This window comes from Mus musculus, chromosome 10 (genome assembly GCF_000001635.26).
Source record: "Mus musculus strain C57BL/6J chromosome 10, GRCm38.p6 C57BL/6J".
Lineage (NCBI taxonomy): Eukaryota > Metazoa > Chordata > Mammalia > Rodentia > Muridae > Mus > Mus musculus.
The window spans coordinates 86,280,032-86,299,100 of record NC_000076.6 but is presented as its reverse complement, the minus strand read 5'-3'; the positions used below and the strand labels follow the sequence as shown (position 1 = coordinate 86,299,100).

Below are 19,069 nucleotides of genomic sequence, written 5' to 3'. Positions count from 1 at the left end.
AGGAAAATCCAAGGGACTCCCTTGGGTTATCCCCAAGAGAAGAAACTTTTATGGCAGAAGCAGAAGGCAACATGGTAACATTATTTCTGACTTAACTGCCCTTGTTGTGGTTGTTGTGTGTTGATGCTGTGGTTATTTTGAGACAGAGTATCATTAAGTAGTCCAGGATGACCTTGAACTCTCGATGCCCCTGCCTCAGCCTCCCAAATGCTTCCAAGAAGCCTCCACCCAAGTATTACAGCTATACAGAAGAGATCTTAGCTCCCACATCTTTCTGTCTTAGCCCCACTCAGCTCTGAAGCCCCTCCCCTCCTTAATTCTGTTTCAGGGTGCTCTGGCCTTCTCACTACTCTTCTAGCCCCGGCTCCAGGAATATAGTTATATGGTTTCCTTTCCTGACACGCTGAGGCCGAGTATCAGCTATTTGCAGCATTGCTTTTTTAGCCATAGGAAAGTCCCAAGAAACTTGAGTGTAGATAGTAGCCGGCAGTCAGTCACTTGAGGCCCGAGCCATGGGCACTAATGGGGCCACTCTGAGGAACTAGGTTGAATGAGGACATACTTGGTGGAATCTGAGAGATTCACTGAACCTTGCACCGTGCCAGTCATGTGGAAGACTTTAGAAGGGTTTACAGACAAATCCCTTTGGTTTAACATCTTACAGGCTAGAGGCCTCTCTTCTCTGCTTTCCTATTGCAAGACCATTTTGTCCAAAGTGCCCTTTGTTTTTCCTCCAAGAGAAAGCCTTTCTGGAATGCAAGACAATCGCCAGGCAGCTACTTTGCGCTACGTGTCACAGAGCAGATGTCCTAAGAGAGGACGTCTGAAGTGTGTCTTGTTCTGGGGGCTACTTCCTTAGCAAAGCCTGGGTGTCTTCTGATTATTTTCCATCCTGAAAGCTGCTGATTTGGATTTGTTTCTCCCTTGATTCTTCAGCACGGACTCACTCAGAATTTGAGGGCCTCAGGAGATACCTACAGCATTCTGGTCAGGAGTTTTCTCTTCTGCCTAAGCTGAACTGCTCGTCTCTGCTCACCTCTGCAAGGTCAGCGTAGTCATGATCCTAGGAACAAGATGACGGGGCTCCCTGAGTCCTCATGTAGGTCCTTCCAGCAGGTGTGCCTTGAAGCCACCCATCTGGACATTAGGTTGTTCACTGGGCTAATAGTGTGTAAGGATTGCTTCTGCTAGTCTATTTAGTGAGCAAGATTGAATGGGCCTGGAGCTTGGGTAAGAATGGGGATACCAGCTTTGCTTATCTCTTCTGGTGGCTGAGAACAATGACAAATTTATGACACTGGGCGAGCTGAAGAGGCTTCAACCAACACCTGGCTTGTCCTCAAACCTAACTGGCTCACCTAGTCCCTCTGTTGGAACTTTTCTAGAGACGTTAAGAGCATGTTCACTTCCTATGTATCAAAATTCAGAGGGTAGACCTGTAGGGGGTATTTTCTCAGGCATCTGAAGAAGATACAAAGTTGCTCCGAGACTGTTGAACTTCATATTCAACATGAGAAAAATAATGTTCAGAAGAAAGAATTTACCCAGTGTCCCACACTCAGCTGGAGGCAGAGCCAAGTTCATGTTGTGAACCCTGATTCCTTAGCTTCTATCTGCATCACATCCACAGGGCTGTCTTCCAGGCCAGGGCATGGAATAAATGTATTTCCAAGTCCCATAGCTGGCCTGTGGAGAGCTATCTGTACTGCCTAAGGGTTCTTGTCTACACTAACAGATCCTCTGAGCTGACCAGCGTTGTATAGTTTTGTGTAACTCAGAGGTTACTGCCTGTTTCCCTTTCTACCTTATTACATGATACCTTTTGAAAACATGCCAAGCACGTTTTACAAATAGATGTGTGAATACCTCCTTTCTGGAGAGGAAAAGCAGGCTAGGATGGAAAGGAAACATATCCACACCTGAGACCTGTGATAGACATGGCTGCTGAACAGTCAGTCATACTTCCAATCCAGTGGACAAGTCACTTCATGCATCAGTTTCCATGTTTATTGGATAAAAGATTAGACTTTATGATTCCCTGCAAGATGTCCCTTGGTGTTGATAATAATAACAACAATAATAGTAAGTCTACTACTCCATGGGAAATTCTCAAAGTTGAGGTGAATGGACGTGAAGGAAGATAAAACTCACTGTGTGAGCAGGTTTGACCTCAAACCAGCATGCCCACCCACCTCACTCTCAGCATTTCCTACACTCCCACACTACTCTGTCTTCCTAGACACAGGCTTAAAATAAAAGACGGCTGTGCAGACTGTGTTGATAAAGGTACAGGAGAGACTTGGGGTCTTGTTTCTGGTGGAGCCTCTTGGTGTTACCAGTCCATCTTTCTGTTCTCTTTTGGATTGGAAGCATTAAAGGGTCCAGAGCTGTGTCTTTTGTGTTCAAAACTTAGTGGACCCTTGCACACCGTTCCAGTCTCAATTTAGATATTACCTCCTTAGCTTGACCCTTTTCCATCCCCTTCAAGCGGATTCCCCACAGCACCTTAGTTGGGTTCTTTTTTGCGTGTAGCTGACTCTGATATGGTTGCTCATCTACCTGTTTCTCTTCCTGAAGTGTAAGCCCATTGAGGATAGAGCATTGGCAGCAAGATTCAGTTCACTAATGGCTGCAGGGACCCAGAAGTCCACACTAGTCCCGAGGCTCAAAGTTGAGCTTGACAGGCAGCAGCTCCTCAGAGGGACTCACCGAGCCTATCCCTCTGGCTAAGGCTAGGGGGCGCCGTAAGCCAGAAAACACCAATTCCCTGAGCCTTCAGCCTGCTGGTCTCGCAGGCCCAGAAAGGGACATATCCACGCCAGACAACGGGGTGCGGGTGCCTTGAGTGGGTGAAACGATCCCTTCCCGTCTGACGGCCACAAAGTTCTCAGTCAACATCCCGTCTGGGTCTGCAGCTGCCTGAGCTCCTCCACCCCTGGACCGGCTGCATGTCAGTCAGGGAGAGAGGCTCATTTGGGAAGCGACACACTTGTGAATCACTAATTTGGGGGCCACATGGAGGTCTGAGAACACAGCATAAGATGGCAGAGTCCCACTGTTCCAAGTGGGGCTCTGGAAGTTCAACCCGGAGAAGGTGCTGACAAGCCTAGGTCAGGACTACTGTCACATAAGGAAGTACCTCGGCTTCCCTCCCTTCCCGCTCTAGACCCTAACCACAGCGCTTCTCCCCAAACCCACAGTACATGTGAAAGTCATTATATTCAAAATAGCCTTTTCCAAGCAACGGACAGCCTGGTCCGCCCATCACCAGGAGCCCTAGCCAGACCCTCAGCAGAGTCGCTGCCCAACACGGGGCATTTAGGAGCCTAAGAAGGTGGGAGCTTAAGGTTCACTCTGTGCCTGGTACCAGCAGAGAGTAAACACCTTTCCTGGCTTCCATCTGGAACCAATTTCATGGCAGTAAAATCTTCGTAGGGCGTCTCTCCCCCATCTCCCCCACCCCCAGCCCTGCCAGGGAAGCGAAGACCCCTCTGTAAGGTCTCTGCCTGTGTTCACGTGAATGCTGGGGTTTTAGTATTTCTTTCCATAGACAGCTATTCCCAGGAATTTTAAGCCAGAAAACACATGTGTGTGGTAGAGACATTTTGTGTTCTGTGTTTTCTGGGGTGGTGGGAAATGGGAAGTCGAGTTAAATATTCCAATTCTTGGTTTTCTTTTAATGGCTGTATGTTCAGGCAGTCAATTATTTCTGCAAAGGATAATATGAAGTGCAGGGACCAAAACTTCCCCCACAAGCCTAGTTTAATGTGTTCCTTATGCCTCTGGGGTTACTGCACTTTGCCTTTAACAATGAGGACTTAGCCCCACCCCCACCCTCGCCCCCACCCCCACCCCGGCCCCTGCTGTGGCTTTTCTGAAGGTATCAGACTCAGCTCCACACAGGGTTGTCTTGGCCAACCAGCCCTGCTGGGGCTCAGGGAAAGAAGAGGGTGGACTTGTGGTCAGGCTCCTGCCCACCACACTGGGCTGGGGATCATGTTTCTGCAAAGGTGCTTTGAGCCTGCCTTGGTGAAGCCTGACACAACTGGAACTGGCTTGTCCTGTGCTGCACTGTCCAAAGGGCATCGCCGCCTCCTTGATACCTGGCTGTGGAAGTTCCTCTGCCTCCGGCCTGTCACTTTCTAGCTCCTGACAGGTACCTTCAGCCTCAGTGGCAGACCTCCAGCAATTCAGGTTTCTGGGCTTGGATCCTTGCTTTTTTCCCCTTTAGCCTCTGCTCTCACCTTGCCTGATCCCAGCTTCTCTCCTGGCCTTGACTGACTAGTGTGCTGTGTGCACTGAAATAAGATGCACAAGGCCACAGTGTCCCCGCTGGCTTCCTGACCGTCCCTGTCCATCCTCCTGTGACAGTCTTACTTGCAAGTCCTATGACATAAGCAGACTTCACCTGCCCTGAAATCACTGTCTTCTTCCTCCTGTCGCTTCCAGCATTTTACTCATTCCCTCCGATGACATCACCTGCCACCGTGTCCTAGAGAGCCTTGAACTGGACATCTCTACAAGTCTTTCCCACCCTGAATCCAACCTGGAGAATCTCCCCAGACCGTGCCAACAGCGCCATAACTGGCCCTGCGGCCCCAGTCCTTTTCTCCTTCTCTGTCCGGCTCTTCTCTTGCTGCCCATCGTCGTCTCACAGATCTATTCATATTCTGTGGCTCTCTGAACAAAGTCTTAAACTCCGAAGATGTACAAGATCCTCTCTGATCTGCCTCTTCTCAACAGCACCCTGAGCTGCAACTGGAGGTGACACCACTCCTATAGAACATCACGTGACTATTACCCAGCAGCAGACCCACCCTTAGTGCCACCTAAACCTCTGTTACCTCAGTCCCATCTTGCCCCATTTTATGCCCCCTGCCCTCCCTCCTCCACTCCCATCTGCCAGGAATCAATTAGGACCACCAGCTTTGGAATGTTCTCTGACTCCCTTCAGAGAACATTCCCTTTCAGCTGTCCATCTGGGCACCTCTTATGCTCTGCGCCCCTAGTGGTCTAAATGTCTGTAGACCCAAGCAAACCTGGGTGCTTCTCTGTGTGCCAGTGCAGTACCTGCACACAGTAGACACTTAGAAAATACTGAAGAAAGAGACTAAACAATGAACTGGGGGGGAAAGATCCAGTGTATGTCAATATCCCCATTGCTAATCCACCATGAGAGGCTCTAGGACCTAACTCATTGAACTTGAGTTCTCAGAGAGATTCCCAGAGGTGAACAGTCTCATGGGTACACCCAACTCAAAAGGGCCAGCAAGCCAGCAAGCCAGCCAGCCAGCCACAGTGCCACTGTCCTTGCTTCTGTGAGACAAATGATTAAGAAGTAGGCAGGCAACACATGTTCATGGCATACCTTATTATATTCTGATAGTGGAAGAGTCCTATACCTCCTCACCAGAACACTTTGAGTTGGTGGGTGTGAAATTAGAACATGGATTGAGGACATCCCAAGAGGAACTTCTAGGGAAAACACCTTGAAATTTTCTCTTCTCAACTACATGTTTTAAAAATTGATTGCGTGTGTATACCTGTGTGCCTGAGTGGTGGTCAGAGGACTGGTGAGAGTTGGGTCTCTCTTTCCAACACATGGGTTCTGGATGTCAAACTCAGGTTGTCAGGCTTTGTGTCAAGCACGTTTACTCTGTAAGTCATCTCAGCTGCCTTTGAATTTTCTTTCTGATGGAAGCTGTGTCCACTGTCAAAAGCCAGTCTCGCTGGATGGTGATGATGGCTGAGCTCACAACACCTACTGTGGTCTCTTTGGTCTTCTCAATTCTTTGTTTAAGATTAGTCATGCCTTCATCTTCCCCTAGACTCTTTTTTTTTTTTTTTTTTTTTTTTTTGGCCCCAGAAAGATTGCAATTCATTGGTTTTTCTACTAGTCTATTGTTTTCAGGTACTTTTGATAGAACAAACCTTATGAAACTGAAGCTTCTAGTACAACCCGTTCTTGCCAGATAGATAGATAGATAGATAGATAGATAGATAGATAGATAGATAGACAGATCTTTGAACTTGGCCAGTGGGCCTTGTGTTTAAGAGCAATGTCTGTGAAGATATCCTTGATGACAAAAAATTGCCCAAGAGGCCATTCACAAAGTATGTGTAGACATGAGGCAGTACTAGTTATAAACTTCTACAAAGGGTTTGTGCTTTGACGTCTCCCTCAGTCTTCCAACCCTAAATAATAGACATTTTACGTGAGAGAAAGTATGTGTGTTGCACACAGTGAGGCGATCCAAGGTTAACAAGATTTATCTTCCTCTTTCCCTCTTCAACTTATTTTTTGAGACAGTGGCTCTCCTTGAACCTGGAGCTCCCTGATTCGAGTAGGCTGACCAGCCAGTGAGCTGCAGAGAAGAGATCTGCATGTCTCTGTTTTCCCAGCACTGAGATTACGGGCATTGCCACACCACCTTTTTTAGACCCCTGCTAGAGCTGTGACTTCAGGTACTTAAGCTTGCACAGCAACAAGCATCTCCCCACCACTGTATGTCTGCCTTATAATCAAGGAAACTGGGGCTTAAGGAAGACATCTTGCAGACAACTAAATATTGTTTCTCTTTCCTTCATATCCATCTGCTAGGTCTTCTTTCAGACTCTTTCTTGCTATAATTGTTTTTCCTCCTTTCATCTGGCCACCTCTGGTTTATTGGAATACTGAAGAATGGGCCCTAAGGTCCCTGGGGTGTACCTGAGCTGGCTGATAGTGGCTCAGTAGAATCCATTGCTATATTTTCCCAGAGTTCTCAGAGTTACTTGTAAAACATGGTCATGATTAAAATTGTAATTGCAAAAGTCAACAATTAAGTTAACTTTATTTAAAGCAATGCAAATTAACATCAAACTTCATCATTTCCTAATCATATATACTCCTCAACTTAAAATGAGGATATATCCAAGTAAACTCACATGCCCGGCTACCATTGGCTTAAAATATCATGATCTCAACAGCCTGTAATATACTTGACCAGCTAAACATTGGAGCCAAGCCACAGACATGCTGCAAGTGTCTCTGGCTCACTGTTTTGAAGGGGACCTGCTGGGGTTTGTGCTCATTGCCACTGTCCAGAATATCAGGAAAGGTTTATAGTGAGTGTCAGTAGCTCAGGAAATGATGAAAAGTGAGAGATCTGGAGGTTGGTTCCAACTGAGTGCACATAATTTCCCCACCATCTTAAAGTTAAAAAGGAATAGAATCCTGAGTCAAATGTCTGTGTGTTTTTACCATCTCAAGGTCAATATTCTAGAGGTTATTCCCACTGACTTTTGTCTGCGTGGTGGTGACATTACATAATGCTCTGACGTTGTGGATCGTTCTCACTCTGTAGTGAGTGACATCACAGTGTAATTTAGAATATTTACACCATGGAAATTGGCCAACCCAACAAATCAGGACTTCTTGTCTAGGAGAGCCACTTGTTAAGTATTTACAGGTTCACTATTATTATTTCCTAACTGCAACACCCTGGATAAATAACTTTACCTCCTCGTACCTCAGTGTCCTTGTCTGTAATATGGGATAGCGTTAATCCCTACTTTAGAGTTGTCGCAAGTAAATGAATTGAGACATTGAAGGGATGTGGTAGAATGCTTGGCACCAACTTGGCACCATTGAGTAGCCACTGTCAACATTATTATACAGTCAGGGTTGTCATCAAGCACTGTCTCCTTCCTGAGCCGAATGCCATCCATTCAGGATAACCCAACTTGAAACTTATCACAGTCTGCTTTGACTGTCACTCTTTGGTTGTACTAATTACTTCTCTCCTCACCACATATGTGACAGAAGCAGTTTAAGTGAGGAAAGATTTGTTTTAGCCCTGGATTTCATGGAATATGGGTCTATCCTGGCAGAGGTTTGTTGTCTGGAGGTGCTTTCTCTACAGTGATGTAGCGTGTGGTGTGGCTTGTTATATCTTGGAGGATTAGGAAGCAGAGAGCACGGAGCAAAGCTGTGATCAGATATCACTTGCTGGGTCCCCTGCAGTGATTCACTGAGGCCCCATGTCTCAGAGGTTACACAACCTGTTGGAGGCAACAGTGCTCCCTGCTGGGGACCAAACGTCCAAATATGCAAGCCTGTGGAGGGCATTTCATATTCAACCAATAATGCTCTGCCCATCTTTATCAAGTGTGGCAATGGCTTGGGCTAACTGAGGTTTTCAGTTCTGAGCACTTATCCCGATGCAGGGCACACAGCAGGTTCTCAGCAAGCTGGGCTTAGGTTTAGATGACACATTGTTGAGAAGTTACTGGAGAATCCGGATTGGAAAGCAGAGGATTCCCTAACCACTCTCTAGCACTGTAAACATTTCTTTTCCACACTGGAGAATTGCTAGGATGTTATGATTGGGGTTCATTCCTTACGTAAGAATCTTATAGTGAGGTCCTGTTCATACCTCAGGAGCTGAAAGCCTCCCCTGCTGTGGTATCCAAGGAGACCCTCCTTGCCCACTGATCTCAGCTTTATAGCTACACTCTCTCCATGTGCTATATGGAGGCCAATGAAGTCCTTAGCCTGCCCAGAGAAGCATGACCAGTAACTTTCCAAACTGCTTGAAGGTGCGGGGAACTGCTTCTGCTTCAAGTATTTACTTAAAAAAAAAAAAAGAATTTAATGTCATATCAACACACCCTAGAAGAACTGCACATACCTGAGGTGTTTTTGAGGCCCGTGATTGGAGGCTGGTGGCAGGAGAAGGAGGGGAGAGCCTAGAGGCATGGTGAAGACATTTTTTTTTTTTTTGATCTCCTGTTCCTTTGAATAAACTGGTTTCTGGCTTATGCAACTCCCAGTAATTAAAATCGCTGGAATACTTTGCATTTTTACAGCAACTTAAAGGCGGCTCAGAGGCCTGGAACTGAAGCCAACTCGTGGGGGGCCTGGCGATCCTGTGATGCCTGTCCCTTGGCAGGGTAAAGGTGCTGGCATTTGGCTTGTGGAGACGGGGTGGGGGGAGAGGAAGTGAAAGTGATCATGATTTGTATCCACATCTCTCTCTTTTCCATAGACAGATCCCCATGTGTATTATCCAGGGAAGGGAGGTCACCAAGGGCCACACACACTTTCTGAAAGTCTAATGATAAATGATGACACCTAAGAGTACTAAGGATGTTCAAACTTTGTTGTTTTTTCCCCCGATGCTACCTGTATATCATACCCTATAGTAAGAACCCATACAATATTTGATTTAAAAAAATAGTCAGATGAACCCAGGCCTAGTGGCCCATGTCTGTATTACCAGCTAGTCCTGAGGCTGAGGCAGGAGGATTCCAAATCCAAGGCATTATCAGCAGGTCTTCTTAACGCTCACACTTGCTGTGGGTTTTTACAGGACCCATGTTTGTGTGAGCAGAACATCCGAATGCATTTCTTCTCTTACGCCAAGAGGGAAATCATTACTGTTATTTTAAGGACACACCTCCACACCATGCTATGATTTGCTTTTACTACTGAAGGACTTGGGTCTCACACAGGTCACCTATGTATTGTAGAGTTCCAAAAGGTGGTAGGTAAGAGGCAAGTCCCAATTGTGATTAGTTCTGTGTTGCTCTGTGACAATGTGTCAGTAACTTTGTGGTTTATAACATTGTATTTTATCCCCTGATTTCTCAGAGGTCCAAACATGGCTTCACTGGGTCTTCTACAAGGACTAAAACCAAGATGGTACCCAAGGCCCCCATTTCCTCTGGAACTCCAAGGAGGAAGGATCTGTTTCTTTACTCATGTGATTGTTGACAACGTTGAGTTCCTCAGTGTGGTGGTTTGAATGAGAATGGTCCCCACATGCTCATATATGTTGAATATTTGGTCCCCAGCTGGGGGAACTATTTGGGAAGGACTAGGGGGTGTGGCCTTCTTGGAGAAGGTATGTCACTGAAGGATAGGCTTTGAGGCTTCAATGGGTTCCTATGATTCTGTCTGCCTCGTGGTTGTGAATCAAGATGTGATCTCTCAGCTGTTCCTTCTCTTTCTGTCATGGACTCAACCCTGTGAAGTCATAAGACAAACCAAAAGCTTTCTTTTCGAAATTGCCTTAGTCATGGTGTTTGATCACAACAATAAAAAAGTAACTAAGACATCTAGTTTCTCCTTGGTTGTGGTGTGGCATGCCTCGATGGTTTCTTGCCACACGAGTCTCTGTGTAGGCAGCTTCACCGTGTGACAAGTTCTTTCCTCAACAACGGCATGAAAGAAAGTCTCCTGAGATGGTGATGCAGTCATGTTCACGTAACCAGGTATATCTTGTATCTCTGGCCATGTTCTATTTATGCCACAACCTCTGCCATACTCAGGAAAGGGGAATGACAGAACATGAATGCCAACAGCAAGAGTCATGGGGGTTCCAAGGGCTCACTCTCTAGAAGGAGTAATTAGAATGAGAACAGCTCTGGCAGCCATGGAGTTCAGGGAGTTGATGTAAGTACTTGCTGTGGTGGACCTCTTCAGCTCTTTAGACCAGATGATTTGTTTGTTTGTTTGTTTGAATTAACTAACAGCCTTAGGGCTTGATTTGGTTTGAGCACAGCATTGTTTTTTGACAGAGGCTCAGAAAATTTCAGACTCCCAGATATTCCGGAAACCTTGGGAGCTCTGGGCCCATGCCCCAGGATTTTGTCCACAGGGATCTAGAAGCCACTGCCCAGATTATAAGACAAGTATGTTCTGCTCACCTCAGCCCGGTTGTCTCTGCTTCTCTGCCAGGATGCCACAAGGCTGCTGTCTCTGGTTTTCCCTGTGTGCAGGCCCCATACCACATCATCCACACCTGGGAGAAACAACCAGGCAACGTAAGAGAAGTGAAGGACAAACCAGACCTTAGTGGTCATCTGAGGGACCCCAAATACAGGAGGGAAACTGAAGAACAAGTATTCCAGGTTAGGGTGAGCCTCTGTTGAGAGCTGAGACAGGGCACCTCTTTCTGTGGATCTTTCATTCCCAGACCTGCTAACTGACGAAGTGTCCAGTCCCGCTGACTTTGGGAGACTCCTATGGCTTCTCAGAGGATGGAGGAAAGAAAACAGGACCATCCTTCAGAGTGCAGACCCATAGACACAGGGAAGCCAGCTTTCTTCTGTTGACATGAAAAGGCTTTAAGTTCTGTCTGTTTTTCTTCACGACATAAAATTCTTCCTTCAGAAACAATTTTGCAGGAGGAAAAGTCAGCTGTCTGAGATGGTGGAAGGGGAGAAATGTGTCACTGTGAGGTGTGGAGCCCATTCATTTGTACTGCTGACAGGGACAACCGTTCTGTAGTGGAATGAAGAGAAAGGGGGAGGCAAGCGTCTGTTGCTGCAGATCCACACAGAACGTGACTCCTCTCTACCCAGGAATCCCAGGCAGGCCCCAGAGAAAGGAAACCATCAGGGAACAAGAAGGATGAGCATTGAATAACGATTATACCATAGCCTTGGTTCAACCAACAGTGATAATAAAAACTGATATGTGATAATGCATACTATGAACTAGACACTGATAATGTCCTGTAAGTCTCTACCCCACCCTGTGAAATGAGCACATCTGCCCTTCCTAACTTGTGGGTGAAGAATCTAAAACCCAGAGAGGTTAGGGAATGTGCCTATGGCCACACAGCTCATTGGAGGCAGGCTCCATGAGAGCCAATCATTCCACCGTCAGGATCTGGATTTTTATGTACTACTTGATCAGTCACACAAGGATTTATTTGTTTGTTTGTTCATCTATCTATCTATCTATCTATCTATCTATCTATCTATCTATCTATCTATAGAATAACCTGTGTAAAGTGCCATGCTAACACAGTGGGGAAACAAGGAAAGATGACAGAGTCAGGAAATTTTTCCCAGCCAGTGTGCTTGCTGGTACAAAGCCGTAGGGAAAATTGTGAGCTACAATGACCTGCACGGGTTGATGACTTGGGTTTTGTGTCTTAAGCTCCCATCTGGAGCTGGCTTCCCTCAGTCTATGGATCTAGGTATGGAGGATGATCAGGAGTTAGATCATTGATTTTTCAAGAATCCCATTGGATTGTCCAAAGGCTAATTGCTTATAAAAATAAATAAATAAAAATTTTATATAGAAGAGAAGAAGAGGAGAAAGTAGGAAGTCAAATGAGGTGATGACAAAAAAAAATGAACAGAGGCAGACAGACAGATATACATACCATAACAGCAACAACCTGACTCTCCATGTGCTCAGCTCTAAGTACCACTAAGCACTTACGCTACACTTACTCTCTTTTCTCTCTCCCCTACTGAGGATAATCAGAGCCTTATGGTGAGGTTGATGTGATCACCTCCATTTTAAGACTAAAGAAACAAAGTACAGGAAGCTAAGTACCTTGTCCAAGGTTGTTTCGGCTTGCGCAAGGACACACGGCTGGGACACGGAGCCAAGATTCCAAATAGGCAACGTCACTATAACCACCAGGCCCGTAGCCAGTAACAGAACAGTGACTATTTGAGGTTCAGGTGTGATCCCTCCCATTTCAAATCTCTCTGTGGCAAGACTTCCAAGGGTGGAGATGGGGACACCAATTTAAGGAGTTTGTAGCCAAGAAATCTCTACTAACACTTAGGTGGAAAATACCAGAGACTGCAGAGATGGGAAGAGGAAATCAGAAAAGCCAACAATGCACTACTCAGAGGTGTTTTGGTATTCATGCCTGATTGAGTGCTGTTCTATTCAGCATGGGGGTTGTCTGATAGGCTCCCCTATTAACTCAGTGGCACTGACTTCTGAAGCGCCTATTAAATTTTCTCCCCTGCTCTCTGTAGGGCTACTGGAGACTGGAGAAATTGCCTCTCAGGGAGGCATACACTAGATATGGCATCCCACAGCAGGGAGCTGATAGCTGCTTAATGTGTAAATTGGCAGGTGGGTAAAAGAAAACAGAGTTCAAGGTAGAAGACTTGGAGGCTCAGCTCAGGATGTCATTTTGCTGTGTCCTACTTGGGAGTGGGTGTGGGGAGGAGTGTCTGAAGGGAAACAGTTTTCTTAGCTTGTTTGAGAGAAGCTCTTTGTCCCAGCTCCTTCCGGCACAGTTTCTGCCATGTTATTCCACTGAAGTATGGGGCATGGGTATTTAGCCAGCCTGTATCATCTATGGTATGAAAGAGTAAAATAGTTATAGATAAAGAATGGCTACAGGTAACAGCATAGAGGTAAGATCAGATACAAGAGGGTCTCAGGTCCCTATCACAGCAGTCAGTACTATAACAAAATACCCAAGGCATAGAACGTTATAAAGAAGAAGTTTCCAGGCCAAGATTGGGTAGCTGCATTGCGTTGGGTTACTGGTGATGTCAACAGTGGGGATATAGAACGGATGCAACTGCAATCATAAGCCAGCACCCACCAATGAACTAAGCACCTCCCGTAAGTCTTCAGCTTCTCAAAGGCTGCAGTGTTTGTTTTATAAAAAGAAAGAAAGAGTCAGGGTTATGTTGGTAGGGGCACAGTAGGGTGAGGTTGGAGGGGCATCTCTGGGGGACAATGCTGAGGCATTCCCTCCCCCTAAGATACCAGCATAGGACAGGGTTTGGTATAGAATGGGGTTTATTTAGGGCATGGAAGGGAGAGTTGGGAAGGGGGGGGGGAGAGCAGGGATGGGGAGAAGGAGAAGGAAGGGGAGAGAAGAAAAGGGTTGAGACAATAAAGTTAGAGAATAAGAGGATAAGAGAGGAGGGGGCAATCATCCCCTTTTATAGTGAGTCAGGCACACCTGGCTGTAACTGCGGGGCAGAGCCTAGAAGGAATGCTGACATGCAACACCTTCCAGTAGTCCCACCTTGGACACTGGGCCTATGGCATGTGGGAGACATTTGGCATCCAAGCTATGGCAGATGCTCATGTATCTGCTGGGGAGGGGGGTAATAAATGGCTTTAGGAAAAGCATGAATCTAGAATCACATGGACCAGGATTTGAGTTCCAGCAGGGCCAAGAGCCAACTCTGTGGTCTTAGGCAAGTTGTTGTCCTTCTCTGTGAAGAATACCTAAGGATGTCACCACCAGAGAGTTGCAGCAAAGCTTAAACGAGGCAGCAACTGACTTCATGCCTACATGGAGAAGGATAACCAGGGGTGTTTCTATGTGTTAGGTCCATGTCTGAGTCACCAGTGCTTGGCCAGTGCCCTTCTCCAGGGCAACAGTCCCTGACCTCAGGTTCTAGGTAGAAACTGCTGTTATAAGCCAATTGTCTTCATCTGGGCTTTATTGCTGTGAAGAGACACCATGACCAAGGCAACTTATAAGGGACAACATTTAATTAGGGCTGGCTTACAGTTGTAGAGGTTTAATTCATTATCATCAAGGCAGGAAGATGGCAGCATCTGGGCAGACATGGTGCTGGAGAAGGAGTTAAGAGTTTTGTATCTTGATTCAGCTGCAGCCAAAAGAGACTATCTTCCAGGTAGCTAAGAGGAGAATCTCAAAGTCCACACCCCCACCCCCGCAGTGACACAATTCCTCCAACAAGGCCACACTTCCTAATAGTCTCTCTCCGTGGACTAAACATATTCAAACCACCACACCAACACTGCATCTCAAGCCTTCAGCATGACATCACACGTTACATGCATCAGATAATCATCTGATTAACGTCAGCCTCATTGTCTAGCCACATAGACACAGAAGCTGTGTGTGTCTGAGTCCTCACTGGAACCCCGAGGCCTCCCACAACCTGCCAGGTACTAGATGCTCAAGAAATACCTATAGAATGAGTGACTCAAGGAACAAGCAGTATCCCTACATGCTGGCATGTTCTGTTTACTAAAGGAAGATATTGTTAGCATGTTCTTGTTGTAGATAGAGAAAGACCTGAGGGTTTTTTTGTGTGTGTGTGTGTATCATTTGCCTTTAATGAGCTAGACTAAATTTTCTTAAAGAGTCCATTGTAACCCTTTGCTTGCTTTCTGATGTGATTTCCTAGTTGGAATGTTGTTAAACACAAACCATAGAGATGATAGCCCACCAGAAAAATACCAGGACAGGCTTCCAGAGACATATCATTCAACATTGTGTATTTATGGAAGCAGAAGATTGAAAAATGTGGAGCCCAGACTGCAAGATCATTCAGTGAGTAAAATATTTTCTGCACAAACACAAGAAGCCGAATTCAGTCCCTAGAATCCATGTGAAGGTAAAAAAAAACGAGAGAGAGAGAGAGAGAGAAGCATGGTGGTGAGAGCTTGTGCCCTCAGCACTGAGATACAGAGTCAGGTGGATTCCCAGAACTTGCTGGCCAGCCATCCCAGCCTACTTGAAGAGTTCCAGATCATGAGACACCTTGACACAAAGAAAAGGAACAGCCTTTAAAGAATAACACCTAACGATATGCTCTGGTCTCCACATGCAGGTATACACACATGTGTACCCCGACACATACATACATGAACGGTCATACACATAATCATACTCAGACAAGATAAAGTTTAAAAATAAGAAAGATTTGTCGTTACATCACAGACCTTCTTGACCCATAACCCCTGGTCTAGAAAGTTGAAAATGAGAATAGCTGTGTCCTGGTCAGTGGTAGAAACACTGGGAAGTGCGAACTGCTGAGATTTTTTTTGGGTGGAAGGTAGATTTAACCTTTGGCCTGCCTCTAGATTCTACTTATCAGACTGATGATCCTGCTGTGTCTCAGCCAATCAGGATTTGATGAGATAAAGGTTTGCTTCCTGTTATGATGGACTACGTACCTCTATCATAGCATATGTGGGTCTCCTGGGCAATGACGTTGTCTCCCACGAGGTGAGCCACCTACCTCTGATGCAGTCTGAGATGAGATAACAACCTTATGTGTTTCTTCCTCTAACAGTAGTTAGCTTTTGAATACACTGTGTAATAGAAAATAGTTAAGTTAAACCCATGAATTGATGGGTAGTATTGTGTAAGATAAACCCAAAGCTTCTGTATAAGAAAGAAAGGGAAAAGAAATGTTTTGACATGAGAGAAAACACTCGGAAAATGCAGATAGTAAAGTATTCGAAGAGTATGGCAAGAGTCATGATTGTGAAGGCTGATTTGTGAGTTTTAGGGATGTTGCAATGATTGATTTTCTTGTGTCCATTCCCATTAGCCTATGGGTTCCTTTGAAATGGAGGTAATCCATATTCAAATATATCTAATACTGAGAATATCATGTACTTGGTCACATGGAGATTCAATGCACATGGGATACATGGATTTAGAAAAGAGATAAGCTAGCCAGGCAATGGTGATGCCTGCCTTTAATTCCAGCACTCAGGAGGCAGAGGTATATGGGATCTGAGTTTGAATCCAGCCTTAGTTCCAGGACAGCCAGGGCTATAGAGTGAAACCCTGACTCAAAAAAACAAAACAAACAAACAAACAAACAAACAAAAAAACAAAATAAATATAAAAAAAATAATAAGATGAAATAAAATAACATAAAATAGATAGGCTACCATCTTGGATTCTTTTAAACCCACCAAGATTAGGTTCCTCACAAGATGTTAGGGACACATTTTTACCAAAAAAAAAAAAAAAAAAAAAAAAGAAAGACTTCTCTCCCTCAACAAATTCCTATGTGAAAATAAATAGAAAAATGAAGGTTTGGTTGGTGCCATGCATAAAAATGAAGTATATCATGCCCAAATACCAGAATACCCTCAGAAGACAGCTTCGTGGGCTAAATGTACTACAGCTAGGCACAGAGGACATGCTGGACAGAATACTCTGATTAGTCTTAGATGGGTCAGTAGGTGTTTCTGACTGTTAATGCTATAAGTAAAAAAATATCACCAAAAGCTCATGTATTTGAACACCCAATCCCCAGTCAGCAGCGTTGTGTCGGGAGGCCATGGAACCTTAGTAGCTGGAGCCTTGTCCCTAGGGTGGGCTTTGAGGGTGCAGTGCCTCGCCCCTCCTCGATTCTCCCTCTCTTCTTCCTGTTTGTGGATGGATAATGTGGGCTTCCACACCACTGTGGATGCTATCTCTCTGGAACCACAAGCCCAAACCAACCCTCTCTCCCTTAACTTGCTTTTTATCACAGCAACAGGGGAAAAAAAACCTAATTAATTCACTGTCTCCTCCTCAGTCAAATGAGGGAGTCATTGTCTCTGAACATATCCTGTGGTTCACGTGGGAATGGTTCTGAGCCCAAAACCTGCAGAAAAGGTAGCAGCCTCCAGGAGACTGGATTCAAGCTTGAAGACTTGAACTTATGAAATTAGGGATCATGCCATGCTCAGCACTGGGCTTCTGGGTAGTGGCCTCTGTAAGGGATTAGGAACTTTCCTGTGTGTACTAGAGAACGGCGGGTGGTAGATTCATCCACCTATCTCAGAGCAGTCGATAGGGTAGATTTGCCATGTCCTGGAAGGCCTGGTCTCTACTTTGAACGATTTTTAAAAAGATCTACTTTTATTATTTTTAAGTGTGGGGGGAGCACACACATTGTGTACTCATGAGTGTGGGTATGCACATACAGAGGGCAGAAAAATAGGATGCTCCTGGAGGCTGTTGTGAGCCTCCTAGTGCGAACATAAGGAACTGACCGTGGGTTCTCTGGCTGAGTAGTAAGCACTCGGAACCACTGGACTGTCTATCCAGCCCCACTTTGAGTTCATGTGCCTCTCCTTGAGTGCACTTTGCAGTCTACTAAATATTTTTCATGTTTTCTTTCTTTCTAATCCTCATGGGACGCCAGAGGAGGCCATGGGAACGTGGTAACCAGTGACTCAAGACCGAGTGGCTCAACAGTGTCCACTTCAGTGCTAAGGTGGCTCTGGGCAGTGACTTGGAACCAGTCCCCCTTCAGTCACAGCCTAGCTGGATTAGACACCAGCTGTGTGGAATTAGGCAAGCCCAGTCGCTTTTCTGGCTGCAGTGCGCTAGTGTGTCAAATAAGGCGAAAACAGTGTCTACTTCTCAGGCCATTTGTGAATACAGAATGACAACTTGGGCACATAGAAAGTGGTAGCTTATTATTGTATCAGTGTGCATTGCACACGCACGTGTTTGCACGAGAGTGTGTGTATGCGTGTGATGTGCATGCAGAGGACAGAGGACAACCTCAGATGTTGCATCTTTTTATTGCATTAGGATCTCTCATGTCCTGGAACCCACCCCTGAGGGCAAGGATAAGCAGCAAGCCCCAAGCATCCCCCTGTCTCAGCCTCCCCGGAGTTGGGATTACAAGCATTTGCTACCACACTCGTCTTGTTTGGGTTTTTAAGGTGGACTCTGGGCATCTAACTCAGGTCCTCAAGCTTAAAAGGGCACCACTTCACTACACTGTCTTCCCAGTTCTCTGCATGAGTTATTTTAAAGGTTTGTTGAGATATGGGGTGTACCCTTTTCCTGGACTGCCATAATAAAATGCCATAAACTAGGTGACTCTCAGTCAGTTGAATGCTTCTGGAGATCAGAAGTTCAAAGTCAAGATGGGTAAGGCTGAGTCTCATCATCTCCAAGGAATGATCCTTCCAGCTTCTGGCAGTGCTACACCCTTCTGCACTCCTTGACTGGAAGATGCTGATTCATTGTTTCTAATCTCTGCCTTCTTGGTCACTTGTCATTCTTTGTTTATATGTCCAAATTTGCTCTTCTTTTGAGGATGACCATCACTGAACTCAGGCCCATCCTTATCCAGTATGACCTCAGTCTAACTCACACTTATAAATTAAGTGGGCTGGGGCTTGCATATTTCCTTAGGGGCCACATTTCAACTCCAGGCAAGCCCTCATAGCTCCCTTTATCCTCAAGATAAGCTCAGAATACAGCCATGGGTGCATTGTCCTCCCCATCTTCCCACCATGCATACCTTAAACTTGCCTTTGTCTTAAGCCTCAGAGCTGATTCTTTAGGCCTCTCGGCCCTTGCTCTGGCTGCTGCCCAGACCACCTGCTTCCTTTCATGCTTTGCCCACTTCTGCTTCCCACCTCATCATCAAGATTTGCTGTGAGCATCAGCTCTTCCCACAAAGTCTTCCTCACTTTCCCCCTTCTCCTGATCCGGCGAGAAACAATCTCCTGGTGTCCCCTAGCCCCCAACCCCAACCTTACTGTCTACCAGTTCTACCAAAGACCCAGTCATTTTGT

At 45.8% G+C, this 19,069-nt stretch overlaps 1 protein-coding gene across 12 annotated transcripts in view, besides 1 other annotated feature; it reads left to right on the top strand.

Moving 5' to 3' along the window:
• The window catches only part of Syn3 (synapsin III), a 450,181-nt gene that overhangs the window by 199,826 nt on the left and 231,286 nt on the right, over positions 1-19,069 (top strand). Inside the window, exon 7 of one of the 12 annotated variants that reach the window (XM_030245102.1) lies at positions 4,450-19,069. This exon is cut by the window's right edge and continues 17,143 nt beyond it. The exons of 10 other annotated variants lie outside the window; for them this stretch is intronic. In XM_030245102.1, the coding sequence (XP_030100962.1) occupies positions 4,450-4,473 (24 nt within the window). In that variant the 3' untranslated portion in view covers positions 4,474-19,069. The remainder of the gene's footprint in view (positions 1-4,449) is intronic. One more of the 12 variants, NM_001164495.1, reaches the window with a different exon arrangement.
• Positions 1,684-4,874: an enhancer, noted in NCBI's record as "VISTA enhancer mm52". NCBI's record gives its function as "enhancer in: other[5/8]" and the evidence as "EXISTENCE:transgenic organism evidence [ECO:0001131][PMID:17130149]".